This window comes from Cheilinus undulatus, linkage group 5 (genome assembly GCF_018320785.1).
Source record: "Cheilinus undulatus linkage group 5, ASM1832078v1, whole genome shotgun sequence".
Lineage (NCBI taxonomy): Eukaryota > Metazoa > Chordata > Actinopteri > Labriformes > Labridae > Cheilinus > Cheilinus undulatus.
In genome coordinates this window covers 44,916,324-44,940,643 of record NC_054869.1, presented here as the reverse complement: position 1 = coordinate 44,940,643, position 24,320 = coordinate 44,916,324, and the positions used below count along the sequence as shown (strand labels likewise).

The following is a 24,320-nucleotide window of genomic DNA, read 5'->3' as shown; positions in this document are numbered from 1 at the left end:
AGCTGCCTCTTGTTAGACTGCTGAAAGTCTCTCCCAGGGAAAACAATTCTGTTTATTAATATTTATAGCTCCTCTAAAGAGCTTGATGTCCAGGAGAAAAGGGAAATATTATGAATAAAAAATAAAAAATATTTTTGCTTCTTCGTCAGCTTGTTCTACTTCAGTTTGGCATCCCGGCAATCTAGTGTCAGTGTGACGCTCTGCAGTGTTGGCCTGCAGCAGCCTCAAAGAGTCTGGGCTGGGTCGGGCTGATTACTGCAGCCCTGGCACAAAATTCAAACTATCTCTCCCTCCACACTCACACTTTCAACTCCTTATCCGTGCTTCATTCCTCCTCAGAAGCTACATTAAGCTTGGCTGGCCCCTGAACCGACAGAGGAGCGTTTTGGCTCGGCATTAGCAGCAGGGTGCTAGAACCGTCCTCACTCTGTAGACATGTTACATCTCACATGTCAGAAAACACGCATCAGGTCTCTCCAGTGCATGCATATTATTATAGTCACAGCACCCAAAGATGTCTCAGCAAACGAATAAAGCATGACTGACCAAGAGAGTGGACTGACCTGTGGAAGACAAAAACAGGGAGTTAGAAAGAAGAGAAGGGCAAGAGGATAGGGGTGAAAAAGATGAAGGCAATAGAAAAGAATGACAGCAGCAATATGTCAGCGCAGGGTCAGGCTCCCATTAATCTTCATGAGCGCAGAGGTAGTGAAGGGGAAATACAAAGTGAAGATGTGCAGGAAGAGAGAGAAAACTATCCCCACATCTCCCCATGATCCCTTTGTTTGAATGTACACAGGATCAGAGAATGAGCTGGGAGCACCGGCTTCATAATTTATAAACAATGACTTTAACCATCAGTCACAACCGAGCTTAGGACGCTTATTAAATCAGTCTGGTTAATGGACACAGAGCTAGAGTGGACTGAGTTTCAGGCTCTATTTAGATCTAATTCACTGTTGCTGTGGTATCTCAAACTAGTCTCCAGGATGTTTGATTTATAGTTTCACAATCTGTAGGGCTGTCAAGATTGATCCCATTCATCCCCACTGATTAAAGTCCATAACCAGTGCATTAATTTTTCCATCATAATTAATCTAATGATTTATGGTCCCTTTCAGCTGACTTTTTTAAAGCCATGTCAGCATCTCCCTGCAGCCACAGTGGAGCAAAGTAAATCCACCAATGTTCCAAAATGTCCTTAATATCTGCTCCAAAAGTCATCTGAACCTGAATCCATTACAAGTTCCTCTGTTGTGGTTAAGTTTGTGTTATTATCATCGCTCTACCAGTTAAAGCAGGTCTGCATCCAAACAGGAAGTTAATTACTCCTAAATAAGACAAGAAAGATGCTAAATAACACAAAAACAGTTTTAAAGGCAAAATGTTGGAATAAAAAATGTGATAAAAGGATGCAATCAATCGATATTAACTCCAGAAAGTTGGATATTAGTTGCAATTAAAAATTTGACAGCCCTTAATATTAGGTACTGTGACAACCCTGATAAATTCAAGGTTCATTAATGTCAGATTGCTTAAATGCTGGCTTACATAAACAGCTTCTATCTTTACGGTTTGTTTAACTTTGTCTGGTCTTTTTTTTAACCCTAATTTTAGTTCAGTCTGTGAAAGGGGTGGGAAACTGGTGGTGGGCCAGGTTGAAATATCAATAATTTGTTAATATAAGGGGAAAAGGGCTGCCATGAAAAGTGATAAATACAATTATTACTACCAGAATCTTTGATTGCTGGTATATTTTACCTCTTTACAAGACTCTAGAGTAGGAATAGGCTGTAATTTTTCTGTAAAACAAAAGCAAAAAGCACAAAAAGAAAGAAAAACTGTGTTTGGGAGATTATTTCTTTGTGGTAACAATGCTTTTTAGCAATGAACCGTTGGAAAACCTGTTTATTTCTCTGTTAAATGGTGCCATATTTTTTAAGGGACATGCATTTGTGGGATGAGCAACAGAGCTGAATATTGTTCCCATGAAAAATTTGCCAAATCTTCTCTGCCAATGCCAAACAGCTTATCCTGCTAAAATCAGATTCTGCCTATTGCAGTTGGATCATAGGGTCAAAGTAAGGAGGACATTGAGAATGCTTTGCTGACTGTTGCACCGATAGAGTAACAGCTTTTAGTGAAGGTAGTGCGATGATGTGGGAAAACAAGGCTTGTCATCACTGGAGGCAACCTCAATGCAGAGAGATATCGAGATGAGATTCTGCAACCAGTGGTAATCCCATATCTCCACAGTCTGGGACTGAACTCTATCCTCCAAGATGACAACGCTCGCCCCCACAGAAGGGGGTTTATCAGAGACTACCTCCAGAATTTGGGAGTGGAGAGGATGGAATGGCCTGCCAGCAGTCCTGACCTCAACCCCACTGAACACTTGTAGGATCAGTTTGGGTGTGCTCTTCTTGCAGAGTGACCAACACAGCCACATTGGCTGACATGTGACAAATGCTGGTTGACCTGTGTGACCAGGCTGGCGGCAACAATGAGGAGGAGGTGCCAGGCTGTTGTGGCTCTGTTTGGTTCTTCCACACGCTACTGAGGCTCCTGTTTGTTGAATGAATAAATTGCTAAATTGCCAAAATGTCTTGTTTCATCAGACTTCAATCATCCAATCCACCAAACAAGAGTCAACAGCAGAATAAGCTGTTTGGCATTGGCAGAGAAGATTGAGAAAATTTTTCATGGGTGCAACCCACATACTCAGCTCTGCTGCTCATCCCACAAATGCATGTTCCTTACAAATGAGGCACCATTTAAAAGGGTAATAAACAGGCTTTCCAGCAGTATTGCCAGGAAGCATTGTTACAACAAAGAAACAATCTCCCAAACACAAATTTCATTACTTTTTGTGCTATTTTACAGAAAAAACAGCAGATTCCTACTCCAATGTCTATGGTTCAGTCCCATTTCAAAGTTTTACTCTAAGTCCTCTTTTAGGTCTCCCCTTGCTAACTGAAACAGAATTATAAAGGCGAGTGGGGAAGTCTTCCTCAATGAAATAGGACAACCCTTTAAGTTCCTGACACGTCATCAGTAGCCATCGACAGCATTTATGTAAAAAGACCTGACAGCAGGACATAATATTTCTTCCATGGGTGATTCTTTAGATGCTTATCTGAAATAAAAGGACCATACTGCACTCACACAACATTTAATTATGACATTAGCCTGCTATCCTAAATTTCAAATCATATTTACAAAGAAACAGATATATGTACACTTCCTGAGCAGCCATCTTTCCAAGGATTCGCATTCTCTAAGATTTCCATAACACTTTGTCTGGAGTGTGGCCTTTAAAGAATCTTAGTTTGAGAGTTCATGTAGCCTTAGCACTTCAGCCTACCCCTCCATCCCAAGAAGAACCAGGACACCCTACCCTGAGACATTAGCCCCAAAAACACAGGGTAGGGCTAATTGATAGGGGCTAGGAGTATATTGGGATTGAGCCTACATGACAGAGTTTAGTGAGTCACTGTCATTGGTACGGGGACGGGAACACTTCCAAACATTTGTTATACTCTCTTCTTCTCAGATATCAGAAATGTTGAATACACAGGCCGGCAATGATAAGATAAAAGAAAAGATGGATAGAGCCGCTCGCCTGAAAGAAAGGAAGGCGTCTCGGGCGTAGTGGGGATTGTGATGATAAATAATCAACCCTGGAGAGCTTCACTGAACACGTGCCTCGGTAGGTATGTGTGCTGTATCGTCGTCCACAGCCTTTTTGACAGTGTGATGGCATCTTCATCTGCACAGCTCTGCTGAGTCAGACTCTCATTTCTCCACCAGCCCCCTTCCCCATCCTCCACAACCACCGTCCATCATCTTATCTACACTGAACTGGCAGAGAAGCTTCCTGAAGCACGGAGGGAACCTTCACTTTATTGACAGCTCTTAATGAACAGATAAATCCATACGAGATATATCGATCCAGATGCTTTCTATTTGAACAGTTAATCTACAGCCTCATGGGCCAGATGCTGCGCCGCCTGGTATATCAGAGATTGACGTGTTAATAAATATTAAATCTGCAATTAAGGGAGATGCGCTCATCAGTCAGGACAAGGGCATTCAATGAAAAGATCATAAAGCCGAGACTCCACTGCCTGTCTGCCTTCTGTAATGCTGCCTCACACTCTCTCTCTCACAAACATACTCAAGCACTCTTCAACACAAGCTTTCACCTACAGTGCAGTGCATGCAGGTGCATTACAGACGCTCTCGCATTCAACAGACACTCATAAGCAGCAACCGTCCATATGCAGGCGTACACTTCAGGCAGCGGTATACTCAAACTGAACACGGCCATGCAACTCCTCATCCTACCGTGTGGAGAGGCTGAGGAGTTTATCATTTATTATATGAAGAAGATAGAGCAAGGTTGATACAGTAAAGCAGACAGGAGCCTGACAAAAGCTCAGGTTAGGTGACCTTAAACCTTTTAGTAGTAGCACAACCCATTTTTAATAACACTGATTATTGTTTACTTGTGTTACAACCTCACTACTCTGCCTGTTTAAGGATCCTTGAAGAGTTTGACAGTCTATTCTTTACGTACTAGGGATGTGCATTTCAAGGAAAGTCATTTTTTGAAACACCTTCACAATTATTCAGATATTTTATTTTCTAACAGATGGACCAGGATGTGCAGATTTAATTGGTAGTTTGATGTTAATGCACAATAAAAAATGCCATTAACTAGATAACAGATTAACAATGTTTTGCACAATTTTTCATGTAAAAACATCCGTGATAAATCTGAAAATACTAAAATTAATAGATCGTTTAATTCAGCCTTTCCCAGACTTGAGTATGCTGCGGCCTAATTTGATACCTGAAAATCTTCTAGGGTTCACCAAAACCCTCGTACAACCACACCATGAGACTCAGCTTTGATTTTTGAGTTCTGACTTCATAAACAGAGAATCTCGACGTGAATACTTGCTTTTTAGAGACAATAGAACTACTTGGAGAGTGTTTGTGGGGTCACAGAGTACAATTAATGAGTCACTGTCATTTATTTAGTTTTGATCAAGCACCCTTAAAGACTCTTAAATTTTCTTTATTAATATTCATCTCTGTAAACATACTTTGTGACTCAGCAAACTCTTATCTAGAAGCATTGATGCCCCCAAAGACACTTAAAAATTTATCAAATTGGCAAGCGATTGGCATAGTGGAGGTTTTTATGGAGTGGGACCAATTGATCCAACACCAGTTTAATTGTGACATGAGTTAAAACTTCTGACAGTTTTGTTATTTCTGAGACTTAAAATAATAAAATGCAATCAAGTATTTTTGATCAATTTAAAGCAGGATTTATTGGGATTTAATATTTTTAATGTTTTAGTAGGGATGCATAATATTATCAGTATGCAAACAGTATTTACAGATATCAGCATAAAAGTGAATTATTTTTATGCTGAGAAAAATTAACACCAGGTTTTGTACGGTAAAAATGAGGTAAGATTTATCAATAAACTGGACCAGGATTTAATTTCTTATTTTAACGACCTGTTTATGAAATATCAAACCGTGTACAACAAGGAAGTTGTTTGATCATTAACGCCTAACTTTGATGGTTTCTGGCACATTCAAATCCTCTATTCTATCAATAAACTCTAAACTGATATTAATCATAATATATTTTTTAGCAGGTGTGCTGAGCGGATTCTAATTCTTAAAAAAGAGAACACTTTTGTCAGGGAAGACCTGTTACAATAAGGGTGGGCTGTTCAAATTCATGAGCAGGCAACTTGGTAACCTTGTGGTTCAAAGACATGGACTAGTGTTTCACTACTGTACAAGTTCTTCAATCACAATGATTAATCTATAATTAGAGGGGGGACTGAGGGTTCTCCCCCAAGAGAACAGACAGGTACAGGCAGAACTCCTCTAAATGCCGTTAACTGTGACTTGGACAAGCATGGCCATAAATTTTAAAAAGCCCAAATCAAGACTTTTGAAGAATTTTTAAGGATCTGGACAAACCTTGTTCTAGGCTGGACTAGCTGAAATCTTTTTCTTTATTCATTATCATTCCTCACATTTTAAAGTGTGTTTCAAGAACTGAAATTTTTTGATTTGTTCCTCCTTAAACTTTATATTGTGTTGTTTTAAGGACTAAAGTTTGAGGTCTGAACTACATTTAAATATCAGTATCGGCTGATTTTGTGAATATCGACATATCAGATATCTGCAAAAATCTAATATCGTGCATCCCTAGTTTTAGTTATTGTAAATGACCCTTTGCGGCCACACTTTGGGAAGCACTGGTTTAGTTCTTCATTTATATACAAATATTTAGTAAAGTAGATGCTTTCTTAGATTAAAATAATTGTGGTTAATTTCTTGGCACCTCTAACATCTGCAACGCTACAGTTCTGTTACCTGACATAGATTCAGTTGGTGTTGTGTCATAGTTGGGCGTCCCATAGAAAAAGAATCATTTCCCTCTGCCTGCTGTTCATTGAATGTGCCAATTTTAAACTTTTATGATAACGCTTTAAAGATTTAATGTCCTACATGGACTCCTTACTGTCAAGTGACAAAAAACAAAACAACATAAACAAACTTAACAGAAGATGATCAGATTTTTTTCTCAATTTTTCATGTGTCAGGATAAATGATTACACTAAATGGCCACAAGTGACATTCCCAGACATTATTTGCTACCTATCTGAATTACCTGGTAAGAGATAATATCACTCATATGGACCAAGGCCTCCTTCTTCGCTGGATGGCTAGAAGCAACAGTGTTCTTCAACTCTGCTCTGTATTTTGATTGAGTAAAATATTAAACTAAAATATGAAATTTTTGCATTTGGAAGTTTATTTGTAGTTCAGAAGGCAGCAGCTCTTCAGCGCTGGGGTTAATGGTCTGGTTTCACCTCAGTGCAAAGTGAAAATTTTGTTTTTTAGGCATTCTCCTTCATGCTGACTGTGTCTACGGCTGCTTTTGTCTATATTGTTTAAATCAAGTTAGCTAACTAAAGTATGGCATAACAACTAGGTGCTGTAAAACTAGATTTTCTGTAATTGTGACAACAATCCTTTTATTTTTTGTAACAAATTAATGATTGGTTTAGTATTTTAAAAATTGCACATCCCTATTACATAGTGATTAAACTGTCTCTCAACTCCTAAATCCTGCTTATGGTCAGCTCATTCCAGTTAATAAGAAGTAGAAATAGAAGCTGCATTATTGAATCTATTAACTTTCAAACCCCTAAATCTGTTGATTAATATTTGGAGGCCTGTGAAAATGAAATCTTACGCATCACACCACTGTGATCGTTAACAAAATTGTGGAAAAGTGGACCAGACTCTTTGAATAACAGAATAACCACAGTTCAACTCCCTAAAAGATTTTCTGTAATGTACAACAGGAACACTAGGTTGAAAATGACTTTGTTGTTTAATTGAAAAAGTAAATCTGTCTACTTCAACCATCTCCAGTAGTTATATAAAACTCATCATGTTGACATTTTGTCACAGGTAGAGGACGCTTACATTGTTTTTTTCCCTGTACAGGTGTTCATGGACACAAGCTGCCTGTAGTTTCACTTTACAAAGTCAAGCAGGTGAAAAACGTCGAGCACATCCTTTCACACATCCAACTTTTATTTTCTTGATTTCAGTTTGACTCTCAGTTCTGACAAAGCTGATCAGGTCTTCACACTGTTAATACCAACAGTGTAAAAGGGTTAAATCTGTGTTTGATCTATGCTTATCTTTACACTGACAGTACATACATTTGTTATATAATTGTTCTCTGCAGGGGTGTATTTTTACTGCTTCCTGACTTTTCTGACCAGCACTTCTTTTGGAGTATACCTCCACTTTTACCATGCACTCTGCGCATTCACCTGGAACACATGCACATGCACGCATGCATGCACATTGACTCTTCGGTGTCTCTCTTTCTCTCACTTTTTGGCGGGTGAAAATACACATAAAAACTCAACTGGTGATAACTCAACTGCATAGAAATAGAGAGCAGAAAACCAAAGGTGCTGTTTAAAAGTAGAATTTATAAAATCAAGTGTAAAATTTTTGTAATCTAAATGTGTGAGGTGGCTTTTGAGTGAAAAGGTGATTTTCAAGGTGATTGAAAAGTAAAATAGTGTATTTATATTTATCAGAGATGTAATATAATCTGTTGTGTTTGAACAGGTGAATGGTAAGGCACTTTTTATGCTCACAGTCTCTACAACTTCTGTTTTAGTGCTTCCCACCAGAGTTCATTGTTAAATCACAAAAGTTGATTCCTACCTCAGTATTAATAGGGTTGTGTTGAAATTTCTCTGTGCGTATGTTTTCCGTTATTCAGAGAACATGTAAAGGGATCGCGTCCTTGAATTTGCAGCAGCAGATGTAGAAAGTGTACCTCATAATGATGAGTAAGATTAAGTTCTAATCCTCAGTTACTGTTGACAAAGCTGTTTTTCTGTCCCACCACTTCTTGATTTTGATTGGTCAGAGCAGGAGACATGGCGTTCAAGTGACAACACACTTCTCCGGAAGTTGAACTTTGTTAATCTGAGAGCTCTGTTAGCGTGGTGACAAAAAAAAAAAAAACAGCTGATGCTAAGGACCATGAGCGCTGAATGTGGATATAGGCCCTTAAGGTTTTGCATTTACTCTGTGGGGTATTAGGGGCCAATTGTTCAGAGCCAGATCTTTTTTAAAGAAATTTTGGGGGTTGTAGAAAGGTGTTTAGAACATAAAGTGCGAGGCTACTAAAAGATCGATTTCTGTTGAAGTATTTTCTGTAGATGTGCTCTGCATTTATGTAGCCATTAAGGTTATCGGTACTTGGGATGGCTCCACTGAAAGTTTTCTTTGTGGGCCAGATTTTTCCCATGAGGCATTTCAGTACTGCAAAAAGCCAGAAAAGATCCGTTCTTAATGGGTCAGCAAGACGAGGAGAATCCTGCTCTCCTGTCTTCCTCCTGAAGTTGGTATCTGGCCAACTGAGACATTATTACACGACTTCTGCAGCTCTGCACAATAGCAGCAAAGCCCCCTGTACCTTTAATCTGTATTCTGAGACGCTGGTATCAATAACCCTGGGACAAAAATGAGAGTTACAATATTTGAATAGGCCACGGCCTTTCACATGTAAATTAAACTCTGCCCCCCTAGCCGAAACAAATTACAGCCAACTGCTGGTGGCTGGACATGAATGGGCTTCCTAATGTAGTCTGCATCTACAGTGGGCCGGGAGCAGCTGGAAAAGAGAAACTGAGACGGGGGAGAATTTATGTGACAGTGCAGAGTGTGACAGTTTGTGTTTCTTTTTTCATATTGAGTCTGCCATGCAGCCGTACTGTGACGAATGGGGCTTGGATCCCTGAGCATCTGTCTCCAAGGACTCACTGAGGGGTAATTAGAGCTGTGGGAGGATATGGGATATTCTCCAGAACCACTGACTAATAATGGTGGCAAAGGGGTTGGGCCTTTACACAGACCTCTGACATCTCACAGTTCTGTCTTTAGGAGAGAACGGGGCGGGGTGGGGCATTTAATGAAGCGCTAGATTTTAACAGTCGTCGCTTGTGAGACCAGTTTGAAGACTGCCAAATCACCAAGCTGCTAACTGACCTACTTTTAAGTACAATTACGCTCTCCTACTTGGTAGCCGTTGATCTAACAGTTGTGATAGGATTGGTTTTCCTTCATTCCTGGTTTAGCTAGAAGTAGCTCCGACAGGGTTACAAACATAAGCATTTAGACAACCAGACTGTTGGAAGATATCCAATTTAGTCAATTCTTTTAGAATTATTTGCTAAATACCTTATAGAAACTGATGGCACCCATTCATTTTAGTAAAAAATCAACCACTAAGCACTTTGGATTTTTTTCTTACAACCCAAAAGTGAATCAGGCATGTGTAGAATAAGTCAAATAAATGATTAAATGCCACTGTCCTTGTTAGTTGGTCCCATCAAGTGTTGAGTCAAAGTTGTAATGTAGCTTCTAGCTCTGGTTTATGGTAACCAATGGCATCTTGTGGTGCAGTTTAGAGCTGTTAGATCTAGAAAACTGGAGCACTGCAAAGCCATGTTATAGCACTTAAACTTGTGTGGAAACCTCCAGTGCTGAAAAATGAAGTCAAAGCAAAAGTATTAGAAAGTGCAGTTCCTTTAGTGTCCAGTTGAGGCTGGCTGCAAAAGCCCTGGAAGTCCCATACATGCCCAGTCAGAAAAGATAATTTTTACAGCAGATAATGACCTGGTTCAAAAATTACCTTTGGTCTGATGAGCTAATTTCTTGATTGGCACATGCTGTCCAGTGGGAGGGGTTCTTGTCTTACTCATTTGTTTTGATTTTTTTGAAAGACAAGAGTCATTCATAATAGAGTGCGTGGCTGAAACTGTTTCCAACGAGGGGACAACCACCAATGGCCTTTAAAATTCTGCTTCAGATACTAATCAGTGATGCCATGTAGACTACGCCCACCCATATGCACTTTTTGTTATTACCTTGCAAAAAAGACTGAAGGCTAGAGGTGCTAGCACTAGACTTGACAAACCTATCTGACATGGCATTGTTTAACCAGAGTTTGGTTGTTCTTTAGCCGTGTTGAAGAAATACTGCTCAATTTGACCATTTTCTGAGCCTCTTCTTTATCCTTAACAAATGGACTCATTTAGATTTAAATTTTCATAATTCATCTTGTAAATAATGTTCTCAAAATAGATCTGATTCTTATGCGATGATGCTAGTATGTGTGCTAGTGCTTATCTTAGAGGCTACGCTTTAAAGCTAACTCTACGTTATCTTCTGGTTTATTCAAAATAGGACAGTTATTAACTTAATGAGGATCATTGGTCACTGAAGAAGACTTTATAGTTGCCCTTGAGATCATTAACCCATTTGGAAAATATGGGCAGGGTCAGACCTTAATATCAAGTTTCTTTTTATGTGTTTAAGCTGTTTAAATGACAAGTGACTGTCACACATTAAATGGCATCCAGTAGAAAGACTATAATGGTGCCTTCACATGAACACAAAAATCTTGAAACCTACTGTAGGTGTTAAAGTTAAGTTTTATTTTTTCTAAAAAGAGCCACAGCCTCCAGCTGTTAGTGACATGTGTACACAACCAACCATTGAAGATTTTAGGGGAAAACTTTCCTTCAAGTTTCTGTAAGTTTTCAAAAGTGCACATTTAAGAACAGCTTAAGTGACTTACCATCAATATTTTGTCACTTTTATTTTTACTTTACTTTCAAATCAAGTGGTTTCAGGAGAAAGGCTGGCCAACTTTTGGTTTGTTTACAATCCATGGTCATCTGACTGCTTATGTTTGTTTCCTTGTTACCAAGTTTCAGAAGAAAAGGACATCTCCAATTCTACATTTCTTTGGTATTATGGCAGTTTCTGCTACTTACAAAGTACCACTTACAAAAACTGCAAAGTCTCTAGGTCTCCTTTAGGGTGCTACATTAGAATATTTAAGCAGTAGTTAAGGTTTTGGGCAGAAAGAGACACTTTATTGCTCTTTAATAAGCAGCAGTTTGAGGAAGCAGACACCTGGTGGCAGAGATTTGGTTTATGCTGTGTTGGCTCAGAGCCAGTGAGGGGAATGGGACTCTAAAGCTCGATCTATCACTGCAGCACTCTCTGTCTCTGCTCTGTTGATATACAAGGTGTTCATCTACCTTTTGATCCAACTGATGTACTTCATATTATCTCTCCTCACTTTTATTATATATAAATATCTATATATACATAAACTTAACACACAGAGTAAGGTTCTTTGTTTTAACAATGCTTCTTGGCAATAAATCTCATATGTTGGAAGGCCTGTTCGACTTTTTAATGGTGCCACATTTGTAAGGAACATGCATTTGAGGAATGGGCAGCAGAGCTGAGTATGTAGGGTGTGCCAGTGAAAAATTCACCAGATCTTCTCTGCCAATGCCAAACTGCTTATTCTGCTGTTGCTGTTGACTCTTGTCTTGAACTTCTGGTACCTGACTGTCGCCATTGGAGGCAGTCTAAATGCAGAGAGATATTGAGATGAGATTCTAAAACAAGTAGCAGTCTCATACCTCCACAAAGCGGGGTTTATCAGAGACTACCTCCAGAATTTAGGAGTGGAGAGGATGGAATGGTCTACCAGCAGTCCTGATCTCAACCCCACTGAACACTTGTGGGATCAGCTTGGGCATGCTGTTCCTGCCAGAGTGACCAACACAACCATACTGGCTGGCTGGTGACAAATGCTGGTTGAAGAATGGGATGCCATCCCTCTGGAGATTGTGACCAGGCTAAATGAATAAATGGTTAAATTGCCAATATGTCTTGTTTCTTCAAACTTCAATCATCCAATCCACCAAACAAGACTCAATGGCAGAATAAGCTGTTTGGCCCTGGCACAGAAGATCTGGTACATTTCTCCACATACTCAGCTCTGCTGCTCATCCCACAAATGTATGTTCCTTACAAACATGGCACCATTTAAAAGGTAAATAGACATGCTTTCTAACGGCATAAGATCTATTGCCAAGAAGCATTGTTACAGCAAAGTAATTATCCACCAAACACGTATTTCCTTACTCTCTGTGCTAGCTTTATATATTTTCTGGTCTATTGAATCTGTCAACTCTGTCAGACTCAGACCACATTTTCATGAAAACAATCCACTTAAAAAATAGTTTTTTGTTTTCTTAAAAGCTCCATGTTCACACAAAGTTTTGATTACAACCACAGTGCACATGGGGCCAAAAACCCCCAACTAAAAGCGCTGTAGTATACATGCCAGGCCAAAAGTTGGCAGTGTGACTTTGAATGCACAGATACACTTCCTTCCACAGAGAGGTGGGGTTTAAACCTATAAAAACAGATGATACGGGAGTTTAAGTAATCCTAAAACTAAACTTTACTTCAAGTGAATAAATATGAAGAAATTTCAACTGGGAGTAAGCAGCAAAAACAAGTATGCTTGCAGAAGTCTGCCATTGTTTTTGCAGGAAATTTATTTGCACGTGACTATTAACTGAAATGTGCAAGAGCAAAAAATATTTCTGTTTCAGAAGGACTTCATATTAGGAGACTGCATGGCAATGGAAACAGTGCTGTTTTCAAATTTGAAACCCATTTTTTTAAGACTCCGAGGCGGCAAAAGGCCATTGTTGTGCAAACAAACACCCAAATTACAACCTAAGTTTCCCTTTTTTTAAGCTGGGATTGCTGTCAGGTAAATGTGGGCTGAGTTTTTAGTTTAATAGGATGGTGTTTTAATTCCTACCTGACACATTAAGACAAGCAAAAATATATTTTATTCAGTCATTCACACAATAGGTCAAAGAAAAGTCAAATGAAAAGGAAAAATACCATTTCCCAGAGCATTCGCATTCAAGAGCATTACCAAGGGAAAGACAACACTCCATATTGTTGTGTTGGGCCAGTCGCCAGAGGAAACTGAGATTTAAAATGTTTACTCATCCACTTGCCTTCTATGTGTTACCTTATTTATGTGTTTATGTGCTCACCTATATTTTCAGTTTCTTTTTAAATGTCACATTCATGTCTCTATAAATCCAAATCAACTGAAGTTCAGAGACCAAATTATGCTCCAGAGTGTTTGGGAGCAATATGGAGATCAGGAAAGTGGGTTTAGGAATCTGACATGAGAGCAAGGGGGGAGCCAGGATAAGAGGGGAAATCATCATCGGCAAGAGTCGTCTGGAACAAGTTTCCCAGCAGCTTTATTGCACTCAGATAATCTCTCCTCCACACAGTCAGCATGGATTCAAGATCATCCATCAGATAGGTGCAATAAAACCTTTGGCAAACCTGTCCCAGACTGGTTCAACAGATAAAACCAGACATAACAGGCACAGCACATCACAAACAGTGACGGGAAACACACAACGGCCAAAAAACACAAGACACAACACTGACACATGAAAGGCACAGGCAAAGGCAGGCACAACCACGACATCTACAGCACAAACACCACAAGAGAAATTCACAAACACAGACCAAAGCACAAACACAACAAAAGTCACACATTAGGCTGCCTACACACTAGACGATTGTCACGTCTTCAGCTAGAGAAGGAATGTGGGAGACCAGACAGACAATTGTTTTTTTAACATTATAATCCTAGAACATTTTGGTAAAGATTCCACATACAAGAAATCTCACAGAGACTTGCATGACCAAATGTGGCCTTCAAAGAAATACAAATATTGAGGGAAATTAGTGATTCAGGACATTTTATTTTTGCTGATAATGTGCTATTTCAAAACTCACTTTAGCCGATACAAAAAACGTAGACAGTTTGGAATTTGTTATATTTTTGGGGCTTCATTCAAAATGTTCAGGGCCTCCTTGAGTGAGTAGCACCTGAAGCAACTACCTACCTGATGGTACACTTGTACATTGTGCCAATTTTTGAGGCCAATAAATGATTTATACTAGTGCTGGGCAATTAATCTAATTTCAGTTACAATTTTGACTTCCCATGATCATAAAAACAAGATAATCGTGACTGACTGCTGTGTCATTCTCATTTTGTCCCTGAGTTTGCCATGTGGTGAATGTTTATTGCTTTCTGAGATATTTTTGAAGCTATTAAGTTTTTTCAATTAATAGAATTATGCATCATAACTTTGCATATTTATGCATTTTCCCCCCATTTATAGTAATTCATTGTTTGTTTTCAAAGTGTTCAGAGTGTTTTGGTAGAATAAATGCACATGATTCAGATGTTTACAGTGACTTGTGTCTAATAATAATGATCCCAACACCAATCAAATAATTGTGATTTTTGCCATAATTGAACAGTCCTTATTAATACTGCCACTATAAACATATGATACACAGAAATGTGCAGAACTTTTAGGCATTTTGGGCTAAAGGTTGATGCTGCAGTAAGACATAGATATGGTGAGTAATCTCATCTGGGGGCACCATCGGGAAGGAAGGAGACTTGACACCACCCCGGTCTTGCTCTGGATGTCCTTGCCTATCACCAGGGTTAGGGATAATAATCAGTTGAAAAAATAAAGTCCACACCTTTAGGGCAGAGTAAGGGGTGGATATGGTGAGTTAGCACAGCCTGGTAGTAGGGTTGCCACAAAACCCCTGGTTATGCTGTGTATGTCCCAAAGGCATGAAAACTGCTGGCGGTCTCTAGGCATATCACCAGGGGTGAAAAGGCTGTCGAGCTTGACCTTGGCCGCTGAGCTTGACCCCAGATTATGTTATGCCAAGCCCCACAGTGAATCATTCGCACCCAACATTTCTAAAACGTATGTACAGGACTGTATTAGCTTTACATATCAGCAGAAATTTTGGCATCTACCATTGTCGATAATTAACATTTCAAGCTAATATCTGCTGATAACGACAGCATACCAATAATATTGTGAATCCTAAGAGCAATCAATGTCATTGGCTCTATTGTGGTAAATCATGCATGAGGCATGATAAAAACAGTTATATTAAGACCATAATCCCAAATGCTGCTCTTCTTTTTCTATATTCCACTTGGATGAGGGCACAGTTGTGTTTATGTTCACCAGCATGTTTGTGAGCTTTAAAAGCATGCAACATCTTGTTGGTGACACTTCCTAGTAAGGCTGAACATTTAATCAAAATTTAGATACAATTAAATAGATATGTCCTACTGCAGAAGGTGCGATATTGTTTTTAACCTGAAATGTGTGGCAAAATACCAGTTGAACACATTTTTTTCAGCAGAGATGTTATTCTTTACACATCTTTTTTAAATAGTTTGCAAAAAATATCCTACTTTTATTGATTTTGTATGTTTTTCTAGACATTTTTGCAAAGCTTTTGAGCCTGAGCTTAGTCTATCTGTTTATTATTGTGTTGGTTATTATATAGAATGATTTTTTGCTTGTCTTTCTTGAAAAATACATACGATAAGGAAATTAAAAAATATTTGCATGTTAAAGCGCAATCAAAATATTGGCAAATATTTTACTGGCAGCCTGATCTGGACACATAAACATCTAACATGTTTGATACTTACAACTTGAGAATGAGGATCTCCAACTTGATCAGGAATGGTAAGATAATTGCATTTAAACCACAAACGTGAGGATTATTCAGACACTAAATCTGTTGTGACAAGACTAAAATAAGACCATGCCACCCTGATTATTGGGGGGCAAATCAGGCTTGAAATCAAACTCAAAATCGTCTAGCGTGTAGCCAGCATGATTCAAATCCAACAATTTCACAGAGACGGATGCCATGCAAAGAAGAATAAAAAGCATGCACACAAACACACCAATAAGAATAGAGAAATTGACCCCAAAATACAAACACAACCCTCACACTCTTCTTCTGCTTCCTTCACTCTCCCCCCACACACACACCTAGACTTATCCTAAACACGAACACAGTGGCACAGATTACGCAAGCATATTTTAGAAACCAAAAGAACCCACAGGAAAAATACTGTTGTCTGTTATCACTACTGTGGACCTGTGTGGTGTGAAGAGCTTTGTGAAGAAGCATACGCACACGTGCTGAATTGAGTCAGTAGGTAATAAATCTATATTTTGCCCGTGGACTCTTGCCATGTAATATGCTCTGCTTGAGGACAATAAACCCAGAGAAATCACAGAAGATGAAATAAAGTTAATATAGATACACATATTATGTTTTAATGTAAAAATTAAAAGGAAAACAAGAAATGGAACTAAAAAAAAAAATCAGCAAGTTAGTACAATACGTCAAGCAAGGACAGGAACAAAGAAAAAGCTCCAGCCTGATCCCACGACACCCTAGTGAATCAGCTCACAGCACAACAGCAACACTAGAAAGTCAAAGGAACCAGAACTACAGTACCATAAGCAACAACACACAACAAAAACAAGAGAGATAAAGATAAAAAAAACAACAACAACAGCAGGGCAACAATAGTGACACACACTTTCAGTGACACATACAAAGATGGTCATATATACAATATATATACATAGAGATATATAGAAATAGGAAAAGCCAGATATACGTGTTGCAGATATTTACTTCATCATCATAGTGCCATACTCCTTGGCCATCCGGCATCTCAGAGCTCACACTACTGTCCTGATCGATTAGCCAGCGATGTACGGCGTGGGCCTAAAAGAACATACGACATAAAGACAGAGCCCAGTTAATCGCAACAGTGAGGAGCAGAGAGATGGAGAGACAAGAGAGAGGAGAGGAGGAGAGAAGAGGAGCGGACAGAAACAATGGCAAGGAAATGAGAGAGTTAAAGAGGTACAGGCGAACATTTTATAAAGACACAGGTAGAAAACAAGGTGGGGGAGGGAGGGGGAGAAGGAAGAGAGCAGGAAGAGGAACCACCCCGCCCCGCCCCGTCCCACATAGCCCTTCCCCTCCCTCCCTCAAAAAAAAAAAAAAAAAAAAAAAAAAACCCTCTGTGGGAAACAGGTCAGGTTAGGATGAGTGGTATGAGTGTGAAAGCACGATGCGGCACGACACGAGGACATCACACATACAGTGGTGAGCGCTGGGCAACGCCACACTGATGGCGATGGAGGAGGATCTGGTGTTGATGGTTTGTGTCTCACGGATGGATCGGCTGTGGAGAGCTGCGACCTACACGCCGGAGATAGTCGAGGAGTCCCCTGTGTCACGACTGTGCAAGTGGCATCCAGACACAAGGTTTGGTGTACTTACCCCGAATTCACACACAGATATGTGCAACCATGATTGTGCAGCATGAAATACCACATACAGCATATTTAACACAATAACAGAGAGAGAAAGCAGCACAGTAGAGGCAGAGTCTGACCTTTTAAAGAGGTTCTCAGAGAAAGTCAGCACAGTATACCAGCACAGCTTTATAGAAACTTATATACACAATATACAAAAAACACAAATGTAAAAATTCATCACCAGAAATCTGTGAGGTCAAGACAACAACCAGATAGAGTAAAAAAGAAAATTTAAGTCACACTGGTTTATAAGATGCTGTCTGTTTAGGGGTCTCACAGAGGGAAACTGTCTCCTGATTTCCACTGCATTCAGCAAAATCCACATTGTGTCGTTTCTGCGTAGCTTCTTCAACCATCTGCTCTAACCATATGGACCTCATAAACCTGCTAGCTACCTGTATGGTGGTGGAGCTTTCAACCAACCATCATATTTGTGAGGTAAGAGCCCACAAACCACTGCGAGAGTCTCACTGTCAACCTTTTCAATTATACACACACTATACAAGGCTGCTTTACTTAGCAGCAGGAATGGGAAATGTATCAAACCTTTTAAAATACATGGATATATTTTCAAACAAGATATAGGATCAGACATTATTTTTTATACAGTCCCAATTTTAAAAACAAATTTGATCGTTTTTACCAGCGCCTGGTTGTAATGCTTTACAACTGTCAGACGGTGGCTGACAGAATCAAATCTGTTTGCTTACTACCATTTAAAAACAAAAAGAAGAAACAGACAAACAAAACTAACTTCACTTCTCTCACAAATCATTTCTTTAACTGAAATTAGCACAAAGTAATGCTAACTTGGTTAGCCTGTTAAAGTAGAGCTGCATAATTTGTTAATATTGTGTAACTGTGAAATACAATAGTCAATATGCAAAATAATTTATAGATGGTAGCATAAGTCTACTTGCTGGTTATCAAGGAAAAAGCAGAGAATAATGATAGTTTTGAAGTGTGTATTTCTCAACTCAAAACATACAAACATTGAAAGCATTAAAATATATGAAACCTGAAGTTTCTATAAGTTCTACTATTAAAAAAACGTAAGTTTCCTTTCTTTGAAAATAAAGGTACTTCTACCTCTACAACTCCTCTTCTGATTGTCGTCATTTATTTGGAATTCACTGCTGGAAGTGAATGCTATGTGTTTTTTGTGTCTTGTGATCGTTCTTCTTGTAATGCGTTCTCATACCTGTACGTATAGAATCTGTGAAAATGCATTTCCAAGAAGGGGCAATAAACTAACCAACTAACTACAAAGTGCAATAAAAGCTTTTCTACAGCTATTTTCTACAGCTTACTGCAGCATTTAATGCAATAAGGTAAGTGCACAGCCTGACATCACGGTTCTGATTCAATTACTTGTGCAGCACTATCTCTAACGTCCACTATGTGTTAGCATCAAGCTAACAGCATCAGACGTCCATCACAGTCCATCTCTCAGAATCTTAGACTTTTCTTTAAATAAATTTTAGTGACTTTTAGTGAAGAGAAATTTTCCTAAAATGCCAAGCCATGACCACCATTGTTGGAAAATGAAGCAAATGCAAAAAACTGCAGTTCCTCAAGTGTCCACTTGAGGCTTGCTGCAGAACCCCATAAGTCACAAACACATCCCATGTTAAAATGTTAATTTTTACAGCTGAAATAGACATATTCAAAGTCTGGTTTAAAAGACACTTTTGGTTGGAATCGTACATGCTCTTATGGGCACACACTATATCAGAGGCGTGGCTGACATAACTGCAAGCTGGGATGATGAAGGTCTTTGTCAGGAGGTTTAGACCTGCCTCAACATGGTGGGCACCTTGGATTAGACTTGAGAACCCACTTCAGTGATTAAACAGCTGATGTCACTCAGGCTATGACAAATGCACATCCCTCATATCAATATGATTTATCTTTTTTATTTCTAAACAATATTTTTTCCTTTACTTAACTGTAAAACTCCCTTTCAGTTAAATAAAGGATTGTCCAAATGAAGGAGAAAAGCTGTTGAAAAGTGGCGCCACCAACCTGATCTGCATCCCAGTATGTTTAGTGCAGCAAAGCTGCTGCTTATGGGGAGCAAAGTGTCAATTGTGATAGGTTGTGTGATGGTGCGTGTCTCATTATGTAATATCAATATATTTATCAAAACCATATACAAGAGGCAGACAATATTTTAGATGAAGAAATGAGTAGGTCTTAAAAAGCTAATTTTATTGTCACTTTTTCCACAAAGGTGCAAAAATTGTCTGCTCCTCTCAGCAATTCAGACCAACAACAAAACATTCAGACCACATCCCAGATGTCTCCCAGCAGACAGAGGGAAGGCTATCAGATCTGCTCACACTGCTTCTGTTGAGATTAAAATCAAACCCACTCTCTAGCAAACTCTACCGCCGGTCACCCTGAAACACTCACACACACTCACACACACAACAAACCCCATCTGTTACTCCTGACTGTTGTTGTGTCAGCACCAAAAACAACCTAACACAGCTCCTTTTGTGACGCTAGCTGCCCCACTGTGGCAGAAATAGTTGTCAAGATTTGCACGGGTGGAGACTGTAAAACCCAGGGAATAATTACACAGTCACGGCTGCTTCTGCACACTTATATTCATTTTACGCCAGCAATTTTACAGCACATATGTGGTGTTTTTAAGATGCAGTGATGTGGCCTGTCATACCATGGCAGCACAACATTTTAAAATCAAAGGCTTTTTAGCAAGAAACTGTTGATTAGAAAAGAAAACTGTAGACGTGCTTACTTTCACAAAAAACAGTAAAAAGTAGAACCATATCACTCACCAAAGTATATAGCTGCACTAAGAATAAAAAAAAAAAGGCCCGACATTTGGACTGGGACTTCTCAGAACAAGCTTTTAACAAGGTGTCTGAAGACTTCTTGGAAGGTATTCATGGTGTTATACTGACTGTTCTCACTAAAACGGTCATACTGTGAAATTGTGTGAACACAACTAAAACCTTTTCACACATGCACTGCAACCCTGCACTTAGAGAAACTCAAGTAAGCTGCACATGAGCTCAGATAACAAACCACAAAGTCCATTTGATTTGACCAGTGAGTCGGTCAATGGTTGGCATTAAAGTATTTTTTAATCACTGGATTGAGAAAGAAAACATGTTCCAGCCTAGCACTAATCAATTTGTTGCATCAGGTTTCATCTTTTATTGCAGCTATCGGAAATGTCCCAAACTGATCCTGCAAAAATGCAAAAATAACCTAAATTCTACTTGTGAAATAAAAAATACAGATCCGGTGATGCCCAGATGATATTTGTTTTGCTGCTGATAAGAATAATGATGCTGATCGTACTTTGGATTTCATTTAACAGCTGGTTTAGTGTTTGCTCCGTTCACTTAGCTTTGCTGTGCACAAGGAACTCCAACAGGTGGCAGCATAACCTGACAACAGTCAACAACATGTCTGCAATTCCCTAATTCAACAGAGAGGTATGAAAACTTCTCAAGGTGTAATGCAACAAGTATCCTTCATTATGGTGATTCAATTATTGCATGTGTTAATCTAAATGAAAAAACACACAAAAAGTGCAAAGTGCTGCAAATAGTCTGATAAATAAAATGCAATGATTCTCAGGACACAAAAACTATGAAGTTTAATTTACCTTTGCCTAATAGTCAGCAAACCTTTAGCACAATAATGGGCCAGGAGGGCGGTAAAGTAAACCTAATAAAACTGACTAAGAGGGTTTTAAAACTGGATGAGAACAATAAGAATAAGGGTTTTGAATGAACCACGGTTTTATATTGGCTAAAAAATAGATTTGTTGTGTGACAGGCCACTGTGTTATGAACCACCAGGCTAAATTTCAGTCTTCAAAAAAATCTCAAAGTTTATAAAATTTAACTCTGAAATCACGAGAAGAGGCTGTAATAACTGCTCCAGGGTGGTGTGAGCATGTCAGTTTAATGAGCTGAAGCCACACCCACTCACAAGAATTACAATCCCAGTGTTTTTCACAGGAAACTAGGACACTAGGGTGGGGGGATCCCCAAACCATCTAGAGGGGTCTGGGGGTGTTTTCACATGTTTACAGCAACGTTATTCCAACATATCTGGTGTTTTAAGACACACAATTTGGATTTCATTTACAGGGACTTTCAGAGATTGGAATTAAAGATAACTGCTACTCCACCGCCTTGGCCAGTGCCGCGTGGTATATGAATATTAATATGACTGGGAGGAGTTGATTCATTTAAACTTCCATTTTCATCCTGCTGTAGCCGGGTTTCAGTTTAACAAAATTATTTAATATGATTTTCTGAAATCAGATCACTCACTAATAAAGACTTAGCTGCAAGAGATTATATTAAAAAGACTACATCTAATTGTCTTGTATGCTGTCAGATTGTTATTTATGGTTTTAATTTTAACAAAAATAATAACATAACATTACGTCACTTGGTTATGTTTGTGTACTTACTTTTATTCTGCTGATTTCAAGAAGAATTTCAACACTGGCTTAATATTATTAACTTACAGGACTTATATAGGTGCCCATATGCAGAGGCTATAGTCCTCGATGCACTGGTCACATGATCGAATCCTGTTCTCAGTGCTGACTGGTGCCTATCTTTCCCCACTCTCTCTTACCGTATTTCCTGTCTCTCTTCAGCTGTCTTATCCAAATAAAGGCAAAAAGCCCAAAAATAATCTTTAAAAAATGTTTGAGGGATTTGGCAATGACTGCTTTGAAAGGCAGAGGAGAATATCCAACCTGTAGCAACAGCAACAACAGATTAGTTTTTTTCAAACTGACAGTCAAAGATGCTACATTTCAGTAAAATATACAATTCACAGCGCTGATTTGCTTATCCTGATTAGCTATCAATTCAATTAGCCCTACAAAACCACACTTCACCACAGCTACAGTGTTTCTCTGCTGCATAAACCAGAGTATTAACCACAGGTGATCGCTTTAGTTATCAGTGTTTCATGTAGACCTGAGGGCATTAACCTGCATAGTGGACTGGAGGTTAGCTTTGCTTATGCTAGCCATACTAGACTAACCAGTTTGTTTATCTGCAGATGGGGTGGTCTCACCTGGTCTGATTGTGACACAGCTCTTGATGACAAAATCTGCGCAAGATAAGCTTTCCCTGTGCTTGAATAAACTGGACTAATTTTATTAGTTCTCTTACCTTTAGACTATTTCTGATTTTAAATGTCTGATTAATCAACAGTGAAATAAGTTGCTATGAACATCCTTAAATTATTCTAAACAGGTATGAGACAGAATGTCCTTTTTCTGAGCATTTTCCTCATCTCTTTACAATCCTGAGGACATTTGATCTGCTATAAAGACGGAAACAACACAAACACCCACACATTAAACCCAGGGAGCGGGACCTTTCGTGTCAGGTTGTGTGTCTGAGGGGACGGATGTATTATCTGGTAAACACATAGCAGCAGAAACAGGCAGAGTCACCTCAAGGGTACAGTGAATCAGAGGGTGACAGCAGAGGCCAAAGTCTCAGTTAGGACACCCAAAAATAGATGAAAGCGACACAAGGGGGTACTACAATGCACGACTAGACTGGACTGTAGTACACCTGCGACATTTTATCCAGGTATTTTTATCGCTTTTTGAGCATGAATGAGCACTTTGCATGACCTTCATCTGTTAGAGGTATCTGCAGGAGAAGTGCTCGGCACAACACCAAGGGGGGATTGTGCGTGTTTATGAGTCGGCAGTGTGGGCGCCTGTGTGTACGTGATGCACAGGGCGTCATCTGAAGAGTTTGTGGTGAGTTAGAGAGCGTGTCAGCTTAAACGAATAATTGGATTAAGTAGCAGACGGCTAGTGATGACAGGGAGAGAGGAGCGAAGGGGTGGAGGAGGAAAAGGAGGAGGTGGAGGGGGGTGCTGATAAGAGTAACAGGCCGTTTGCTGCAGAGCCTGTGGGAGCCTCGGGGCAGCGAACAGACGCGCAGAGGGAACTCAAACTGTTATGCTGTAGATTAGAGGGATAAAGGGATAACACACTCATATTCTCTGAACGTCTAACTAGAAGCCTCTTGGCATTTGGGTATACTTTACATCAAACTCCAAGACAAGCATAAGACAACCAGTATGAGTCACATAGAGTTGGTGATTTTTCTGCCTGTTTGCTTTATGTGCTTTTAAACCTCCCTGATGGCCTTTGGAGTAGGGCTACTCAGGAGGATGCTACCTCTCAACATTTGCAGCTCATCTCTTCCAGTGTCAGCTGCAGAGCCGGAGCCAACGATACGACTGAGGACAAGAGTCAAAAGAGAGAGGAGAGCATGTCAGAGGAAGGCTCGTATTAAAAGAACATGTGTGAGGTTGAGTGAGTAAAAAGTCCTCTGAGAGAGGGAAATGGAGGGAAACAGACAGAGGAAAGTTATCTTAAACACAGGTGACCTCAGGTGGAGTCCAGAAATGGACAACTGTCTGAGAAATACCCTTCTTGTGCTCTGATGCTCAGTAGGTAAACTCAGTCATCTTTCAACCAGAAGGTCATAGTTTAATACAAGTCCTGCAGTCACATCTTGATTAGTCTTTGGGCTGGACACTTAA

At 39.4% G+C, this 24,320-nt stretch overlaps 1 protein-coding gene across 1 annotated transcript in view; it reads right to left on the bottom strand.

The window, feature by feature from the left end:
• The window catches only part of ank1a (ankyrin 1, erythrocytic a), a 239,117-nt gene that overhangs the window by 97,253 nt on the left and 117,544 nt on the right, over window positions 1–24,320 (bottom strand). The window contains exon 3 of the mRNA XM_041788242.1: window positions 17,047–17,139. Within this exon, the coding sequence (XP_041644176.1) occupies window positions 17,047–17,139 (93 nt within the window). The remainder of the gene's footprint in view (window positions 1–17,046; window positions 17,140–24,320) is intronic.